General features: G+C 38.7%; 1 protein-coding gene across 1 annotated transcript; it reads right to left on the reverse strand.

The window, feature by feature from the left end:
* Window positions 1–6209: 6209 nt before the first annotated feature.
* Window positions 6210–6746, reverse strand: LOC108359413 (uncharacterized). The gene has a single exon (XM_017611271.1). The coding sequence runs from the start codon at window positions 6744–6746 to the stop codon at window positions 6210–6212; it is 537 nt and encodes a 178-aa protein (XP_017466760.1).
* Window positions 6747–9870: the final 3124 nt, after the last annotated feature.

Consider the following 9870-nt stretch of genomic DNA (forward strand, 5'->3'; position numbering starts at 1 on the left):
CTTTTTAATATACAACGCTTTTATAAATGGACTAAAAAGTAGAAAATAATATTTCTCAGTCCCATAGAATTTGTTTTGATAACTTTTGATTTTGAAATTTTAGCAAAAGTCATTATAAACAATTTATGAGATTGAAAATGAAAAGCGTGGGGCGCATACAATAGCCACCTGAATTGATATGAAGGGTAATATATGTTCATATGTATGTGGATATATGAATAACGACCGCTTAAAATCGATCTCAAATTTGTACTTTCGCTGAAGAAATTTTAGGTCTATGTTATGTAGTTTGCCTATTGTCAATTAAATATAATGCTTTGGATTGCATTGTTTTGAGTAAATTAGCGTCTTTAAATTTCGAAATATTGAAGTTTCAAGCATTTCTGAAATTTACCGTTATATGGGTGATTTTTTTGAGGTTAGGATTTTCATGCATTAGTATTTGACAGATCACGTGGGATTTCAGACATGGTGTCAAAGAGAAAGATGCTCAGTATGCTTTGACATTTCATCATGAATAGACTTACTAACGAGCAACGCTTGCAAATCATTGAATTTTATTACCAAAATCAGTTGGCAGAAAATCCGCTTTTTTATCGACAAATTTTGTTCAGCGATGAGGCTCATTTCTGGTTCTGGTTATAACGGTTACCGAGATGCATATATGTGGTCATATGTGGGCGGTGCCACGCCCACTTTCCAAAATTTTATTATCAACGTATTTATTTGTAAATAATGGTTGCAAGCATAAATTTTGAATAAATTAGCTTTAACATTTAGTGATATATCGAAGATTTTGTATGTGGGATGTGGGCGTAGTTATTGTCCGCTTTTAAAAATTTTCGGCCATTGGCTATGCTGTACCAAGGCTAACAACTGTGCCAAGTTTGGAAGAAATTGGTGTAGCGGTTACCAAAATTTATAATAATCTTATTTTTCGTCTGAAAATTATTGTAAATATCAAGTTTAAGTGAACAATCGTCGGTAGTTACTAAAATATCGCAGTTTTCGTATTTTTGGAAATTACCGTTATATGGGAAGTAGGCGTCCGATTTCGCCCATTTTCAATACCAACCTACCTTGGATGAATGGAAACCTACATACCAAATTCGTTGAGATATTTAAAATTTTGCTCGAGTTATCGTGTACACGGATGGACGGACAGACAGACGGACTGACAGACATGGCTTAATCGACTTCTCTATTCATTCTGAGCATTTATGTATACATTTGTCTATATCTATCTCGATTCGTTTTGGCTGTTACAAACAACCGTTATGTGAAGAAAATTAATATACCCTTGTGCACAAGTGCGCTCGGGTATAAAAAGAATGTGTTGGATATTTCCGAATTATTGTACAGTATTGCCAGGCACAAGTTTCTGTGAATGAATCGTCGAATTCCTTTTAGGAATGTCAAAGAATAGCCGATATGGACTAGTTGGGGTTGCCACATCACTCCCCTCGGTACTTAATAGGGAGCTTAGCCCTAGCCCAGATCATGTCACACATGTCGAGTGCGAAGTTGATACAGTCGGTGTAGAGCTCGTGGGTGTTGTTGTTCGTTGGTTTGCTTCCCTGTCGTCGTTGACTATGTAAGCAGCTTTCAACCTGTCGATGCTGACGTTGGTCTTTTTGACATTTATCTCCAGCTGGTAAAACTTATCATTGCGCTTAAGGACTTGATATGGACCGTCATACGGGGGTTGTAATGGTCGGCGTACTGTATCGTTTCTGACGAAGACGGCGGTGGCAGTGGCTAGTTGCTTCTTTATGAAATGTAACGGCTTAGCACGATTCGAAGTCGTCACTGGTCTCAAGTCGCGCATTCGTTTGCGTAGATTGCTAATGACTCGGATTCATTTGTGTCGTTGATAAGCGTGGGTTCGAAAAATTCTCCTGGCAGTCGAATTCTGTTGCCATATGTCATTTCGGCCGGCGTCGCTTTGATATCTTCTTTGAAGGCAGATCGATCGCCAAGAAGAATTAGTGGAAACGCTTCGACCCACTGCTCCGTTTGGAAACATTTTATCGAAGCCTTCAATGTCCGACTAGGGGTCTGTTCAGGTCACGAAAGAGAGAATACTCGAATTGACGTCCTTGATCGGTCGTGATTCTTCTAGGGACGCCAAATCTCGAAATCCATTTCGAGTAAAAAACAAATGCAACGGTTTCAGAAGTAATTGTTTCGATGGGATATGCTTCAACCCACNGTGTAGCGGTTACCAAAATTTATAATAATCTTATTTTTCGTCTGAAAATTATTGTAAATATCAAGTTTAAGTGAACAATCGTCGGTAGTTACTAAAATATCGCAGTTTTCGTATTTTTGGAAATTACCGTTATATGGGAAGTAGGCGTCCGATTTCGCCCATTTTCAATACCAACCTACCTTGGATGAATGGAAACCTACATACCAAATTCGTTGAGATATTTAAAATTTTGCTCGAGTTATCGTGTACACGGATGGACGGACAGACAGACGGACTGACAGACATGGCTTAATCGACTTCTCTATTCATTCTGAGCATTTATGTATACATTTGTCTATATCTATCTCGATTCGTTTTGGCTGTTACAAACAACCGTTATGTGGAGAAAATTAATATACCCTTGTGCACAAGTGCGCTCGGGTATAAAAAGAATGTGTTGGATATTTCCGAATTATTGTACAGTATTGCCAGGCACAAGTTTCTGTGAATGAATCGTCGAATTCCTTTTAGGAATGTCAAAGAATAGCCGATATGGACTAGTTGGGGTTGCCACATCACTCCCCTCGGTACTTAATAGGGAGCTTAGCCCTAGCCCAGATCATGTCACACATGTCGAGTGCGAAGTTGATACAGTCGGTGTAGAGCTCGTGGGTGTTGTTGTTCGTTGGTTTGCTTCCCTGTCGTCGTTGACTATGTAAGCAGCTTTCAACCTGTCGATGCTGACGTTGGTCTTTTTGACATTTATCTCCAGCTGGTAAAACTTATCATTGCGCTTAAGGACTTGATATGGACCGTCATAGGGGGGTTGTAATGGTCGGCGTACTGTATCGTTTCTGACGAAGACGGCGGTGGCAGTGGCTAGTTGCTTCTTTATGAAATGTAACGGCTTAGCACGATTCGAAGTCGTCACTGGTCTCAAGTCGCGCATTCGTTTGCGTAGATTGCTAATGACTCGGATTCATTTGTGTCGTTGATAAGCGTGGGTTCGAAAAATTCTCCTGGCAGTCGAATTCTGTTGCCATATGTCATTTCGGCCGGCGTCGCTTTGATATCTTCTTTGAAGGCAGATCGATCGCCAAGAAGAATTAGTGGAAACGCTTCGACCCACTGCTCCGTTTGGAAACATTTTATCGAAGCCTTCAATGTCCGACTAGGGGTCTGTTCAGGTCACGAAAGAGAGAATACTCGAATTGACGTCCTTGATCGGTCGTGATTCTTCTAGGGACGCCAAATCTCGAAATCCATTTCGAGTAAAAAACAAATGCAACGGTTTCAGAAGTAATTGTTTCGATGGGATATGCTTCAACCCACCTGGTAAATCTATCGATCCATGTAAGGCAATATCGGTATCCTTTGTTAAGAGGCAAGGGTCCGACGATGTCAATGTTGACGTGCTCGAAGCGTTTCTCCGTCAGAGTGTAAGTTGCTATTGGCGACTTGTTGTGGAGTGGGGTTTTGACCTTTGGCATTGAAGGCAGCTTCTGGTTAACTCGCGGCTGTCTCGATTCATGTTTGGCCATACAAATTTGTCTGCAACTAACTTCGTTGTTTTTGCAACGCCGGCATGGCAGAGATTGTGCAACGACTCGAATGCAGTTCTACGAAATTGCTTTGTAATAAACGGTCTTGCTTTGCCCGTACATATGTCGCAGTACAACTCAACTGCTGTGCCTGTTATCACCATCGGACTGTTGCAAAACAGCGCCTATTGCAGTGCCGGAGGCGTCGACTGCAACGGCCAGCGGAGCGCCTGTTTTTGGAAAAGCAAGAAGGGCTGTCGTGCATAGTTCGTCCTTACAGCGCTGAAAAGCGTCTTTAGCTTCTTGATTCCAGTTGATTTTGGATGTATCTCTCTTTTTGTTGCCTTTTACGAGTGAAGATGATCTGCTGCGGTGCTAGGCAGGAATCTACGAAAAAAATTCATCATACCCAGAAACCGTCGTAAGTCGCACGCCCTTTCGGGTAAGCTGTATGCCTTGATGGCTTGAACTCGTTCTTCAGGTGGCGAAATACCATATTAAGAGGCCTTACAACCTAAGAAGATAACTTCGGATTTGCCGAGGACGCATTTTGATAAGTTGATGACGATACCATGCTTTCGCAATTTTACAAAAACATTTCGCAAATGTTGCTGGTGCTCTGCTTCGTCCTTGGACGCGATAAGGATGTCGTCCAGATAAGGCCAAGCAAAGTTGAATTCGCGGAAAATCTGATCCATGAATCTTTGAAAAGTTTGGCCAGCGTTCCTTAAACCAAAACACATATATTCAAATTCGTACATACCAAACGGGGTGGTTATAGCTGTCTTCGGTATGTCTTCCGGTTCGAATGGGATCTGGTGGCACGCGCGTCTTAGGTCGATCGTCGAGAAAACCGTGCATCCGTGAAGAGTATGGGTAAAATCATGGAGATGCGGCAGGGGATATCGGTCCGGTTCCGTAACATCGTTCAGTCGTCTGTAGTCTCCACATGGTCTCCATTACCACGTAGAGAGGACTTGCTCATGGACTTCTTGATGGTCGGCATATACCGGCTTCCGACAATGACTCGATTTCAGCTTTGGCCGCTTTCAGTAAGTCTGGTGCCAAACGACGAGGCTTTGCAAAAACTGGTGGCCCTCTACCCACAATGCAGTGCGTGACTTGGTGTGAGATGTCCTTCGGGACTGCGCTCGACGCACCCATGATGTCTTTGAACTCGTTTAAAATGCTTTGGATCGGCATTTCGGAGTTGATGGCTGATATGTTCAGGATGTTATCTGGAGCATTGACGATCGCGCAGCTTTTTGAAATGTTCGTGACATCGTCGAACAGCCTACGGTGTCGAAGGTTGACTGACATATTGAAATGAATGAGCAGGTCTGCACCGATTATGGGCTGCGAGACCTCAGCGATAATAAAGGTCCATTTTGAAGGTCGCCGTAGACCGATATTTAATGTAAGGAGTTTTTCACCGTATGTTTTGTTTGTACAGTAAAACCCGCTTAAGCGCCTCACGAAAAATGTCAGCTTTTTGAGGTACTTAGGCGGGTTGGGTACTTAAAAGAACCCGCTTAAGTACCTCGATGCGGGTACTTAAGCGAACATAATTACTGATGTAGTTACTTCTTCTTGTTAACTTACATAAATACTTGAATAACAAAATTTGATGAAGTATACATAGTTTAAAACCAAAATCGTAGCATTATTTAAACACATAAACAAGTAAAGAAAAACTTTCTTAAAAAAATATTTAGTGCAATGGTCTGTAATTTTTACAAGAATTAAATTGTTTAAAAAGTCAAGGTTGGACATATAATTTTGTACCAAATTCAAAATGATATTGTTTGCCTTTTATGTTTATTTATTAATTTTTCAGGGTTTTCAATCAATTAAAATGCAGTTCATTCCCTAACAAATACCATATAAACCTAAGCTTAAGATTTTGTAGAGCACGTAAAAAATGCATCATAATTTCAAACTTCTTTCTCGGAAGTGTTTTTTGAGTATACAGTTTTATAGTCCATTCAATTTTAGTGCAATAATGTGCAAGTTTCGAGTGGCTAAAAGTTACTGTTGATTTTTTAGAATTTTTTACCGAATTTGAAAATACGTAAATATTTTAAGGAATTTTAAAAGAGCACTTAAAAGGGGAAAATTATAAGTAAAATTGTAAATGGGGCACCTAAAATTGAGGTACTTAAGCGGGTTGGGTAAATAAGCGGGGAGGTACTTAAGAGAGGGTCTTTCTTCTGATTATATTAAAAAATTCACGGTGTCCAAAAATGTTGGTTACTTAAGCGGGTTAGATACTTAAGCGGGTTTCACTGTAGTCTTGTTTGCTGCCTATAGATAAAAATGGTTTTCACATTGTTGGCGTTGTGTAGCCGTTGCTGCGATCACACTAACTTCGGCCCCGGTATCAACCAAAAAATTTAATTTAGTGATCGAATCTCTAATAAGCAAGCGGCGGCTGGTCGTGGTGCGCCTGTCACTTTCCGCCTCTAAGGACAGGGCTTTTAGTTTAACGACTTGGTACACGGTGGACGGCACTTTTTTGCGTTATCGCCGAACTTAAAATGGTACCAGCATGTTTCTGCAGTCGACTGAGGCGTTTGTGGTCTGTTGCGCAACGAACTCCTGTTGCGGTTGCGTGACTGTGACGATACGCGAGATTTCAGAATCGTAATCTCTTTCGAAAGTTGTTCGATTTGCTGTGTTAATGTGTGGTTAGGTGCCGAACTGACTGCATTCGATGCCGCGTGCAATTGTGGGCCGTCCCTAGCCTCCAAGATTTTATCTGCTAAACATGCCACTTTGCCTAACGGCTCCCTACTGATGGAAATTATTGATCGTACGTCGGGTGGGAGTCGATTAAGCCATACCAATTTCAGCATGGCGTCGTTCATCCCATTGCCGTCGAGTTTTCGCATCTCCCTAAGCAGTTGCGATGGGCGCATGTCTCCCAGTTCCAGTTCTTGTAGCAATTTTTTAATGCGTCTTTGTTCGGATTCGCCGAATCGCTGTACTATGTGCGCTTTTAGGGTGTCGTACATGTCGGTTGTTGGCGGATTTAAAATAACTAGAGTTCGCCCAGCGATTGAAATTCAACCTTTTAAATTGAGTTGAGTTAATTGAGCTGAATTGAGGTGAAATACGTTTCACAACATAGCAGAATATAACATAAAATAACATAACAACACCACATAACACAACTCAACACAACATAATATAACTTAACATAACATAAGATAACATAGCATAACATGACATAACATAACACGGCATAACACAACTTAACATAACATAAAATAAGATAAGCTATCATAACCTGACGTAACATAACATGGCATAACATAGCATAGCATAACATGACGTAACATAGCAAAACATAACGTTACATAACACAACATAACAAAACATAACATAAAACAACTTAACATGTCATTCTTCAATTGTATCTCTTTCTTTTTCTGCCTTTGTCTCTACCTTTATCTATACATATTAGTTTTTATATCTTTATCTTTTAATTTTTATATTTATCATTTCCTTGACTTTTAACCAGATCTTTATCTTCGTTCTTTTCTCCATCTACATATTCACCCACATCTTTGCGATTACATATGTACACTATTAAGAGTTTAAATTTACCTTCCTCTTTGTCTTCATGTTTCGCTTTCTCTTACTTCTGTTAATCTTTGCTTTATCCCTTTCTTCTTCTCCATACTCAACTTTACCTTCTTCCGTGTTTGAGTCTAATCTATTCATGCATGATTGAATAATACAAGGTTCGATAAACTGACAGTTGTCTCTCTCGCACCGCTCCCTTAGCAGTGGCACCGTGTTGCTTCTTTGCACATTTACATGGAAACAGTGTAGCTTTGGTGTTTCACACCAAGAGATTTCATTCCTCCCGTTTTCTCCGTCCTTCGTAAATGCAACCTTTTGTAAGGGAGTGTCAAACCGCAGCTGTCAATAATTATCTAACCTTGTATTATTGAATCATGCTATTCATGTACATGCATACATACATCTTATTCCTAATCTGCTGCTTAGCACGTTTCTGTAATTCAGTATCAATATTAAAGCATACTTTTAGGAGGCATTTCCGCCGCAACCATGTACATGTATGGTATTGGTATTGGTGTGACTTTTGAATTGATTTTTTCGCTCTATTTTAAACTAATTTGAAATTTTAAAAATTGCCTGCACATCAGCATCAAAATACCTTTCTAATGATATATAATTGTTTATACCTTAGAAGTATAGTTTAGCCGTAAAAGGGGTGTAAAGGGAACATGATTGCCTATTTATATAATTGATATCGCTGATTTGTGCCAGTACGTTGCTCTCGATAGCGGCTATGACAGTGTGGTACTTTGTCGCGTCGTTTTTGCTGCGAGCGGCAATGAAGCGTGATTCAACTTGTGCGATCCATAAGCTTGGATTTGCGTGCCAAAATGGTGGTAGCTTTACTGTTATGTTGGCGAGAAGTCCGACTTCGGGGTGTTTTCCTGTTCGTCGTCACCCATATTGCTAAAGATGTTCCTGTCGGGGTCACCAATTATATAGTCGTCTGATATACTATATATGTGTCTATAATAGTCTTTATTAAATCAAATACAAAATATAAACGATCTTAATCACATGGCAAAAAGAAAAAGAATGGGTTGGCTATTTCCGAATTCTTGCACAGTATTGCCAGGCACAAGTTTATGTGAATGAATCGTCGAATTCCTTTTAGGAGTTGCCAAGAATAGCCGATATGGACTAGCTGGGGTTGCCACAGATTTGTATNAAAGAAAAAGAATGGGTTGGCTATTTCCGAATTCTTGCACAGTATTGCCAGGCACAAGTTTATGTGAATGAATCGTCGAATTCCTTTTAGGAGTTGCCAAGAATACATATAAAAAGATTATCCTCGTTTTTGAGCTTAAGNGCAAAATGAATAAAATTAAGTGAAATTAATGTTTAATTTCTAACCTCACCTACATGTCTATGTATGTAACTGAAACGCCTAATAATAGGTTTACATATAAAAAGATTATCCTCGTTTTTGAGCTTAACTCCTTAATCTGAAGTTTCCTTAATCTGTAATTAGAAAAAGAGATTAGCCATACAAAAGTTAGATAATTATAAAATTATCTCAGATTACACCGATAAGTTTTTGGTGTCCAACCTACTTTTACCGATTATACTTGCGAAAAGGAGGAATGTCAAATGTAAACGTAAGCAAAAATTGACGTCAGCAAGGAAAAGAGGTGTGTAAAGGTATTTTTAATAATATATTAAGTAAAAATATATTTTAACAGCATACTGTAGCAGAAAAAATCGACCACGGTGGCACAGAGAAGAAGCTTAACTTATCTTCAAGTTGTGAGAATAACAAGCACAACCACTTTGACAGCTTACGAGCTTTGATTGAGATTATATTTATGTATATGTAAGAGTACTTTTATTCTTGGCGTACGAAAATGTTTACACATCAAATTTCATGGGTACCTAGTACTCACGCCTTTTTTAATTATTTAATAGATACTTACGTAAGTTTAAAAAGTTATGTTTTGCTTTTTACCTAGTATATTTATGTTTTATTTTTAATTTGGTTATTTATTTTTTTAAATAGTTTTGTTTTGTGTTGAGGAACTTAAGCAAAAGGAGCGGGGTATATAACGCAAAATTCACACTAGAAGCCCCGCTTGAAACCATTGTATCTACACTGCTTTTGGGTGTTACATTTTTCATTTTATCCAGTTTAAAATAATTACACTGGATCACAAATTTTAATTTTTTAATACGTTTTCGAGATATTTGCAAATTTACCGTTATTCAGCTTAAAAAAAGAGTGGTTCCAATTAATCAGGTATATCTTACGAACCAATTAAATAATCTTAATACGAGGTACGGCAAATGATACATAGAAAATAAAATTCTCCATAAACCGCATATAGATTACTTTTCGATAGCCCTGATAGTTTCTGAGAAATTAATTAATCATTCCAGATGAAATATTATTTTCTACTTTTTAGTCCATTTATAAAAGCGTTGTATATTAAAAAGTTTTTTTTATATTATTTATTTTCTACTTTTTAGTCCTGTCTGAATAAATTTTGCAATAGATATTAAAATAATTCAACGATATTAATAGAAAGGTGCACACACATGCATTTACATATGTAT

The sequence above is a fragment of the Rhagoletis zephyria genome, unplaced genomic scaffold (assembly GCF_001687245.7).
Source record: "Rhagoletis zephyria isolate East Lansing unplaced genomic scaffold, Rhagoletis_zephyria_1.1 Rzeph_scaffold_00386, whole genome shotgun sequence".
Lineage (NCBI taxonomy): Eukaryota > Metazoa > Arthropoda > Insecta > Diptera > Tephritidae > Rhagoletis > Rhagoletis zephyria.

Excerpts from the sequence above, each read along its gene's own strand:
- LOC108359413 (XM_017611271.1), bottom strand. The coding sequence starts at position 6,746 with ATGTACGACACCCTAAAAGCGCACATAGTACAGCGATTCGGCGAATCC.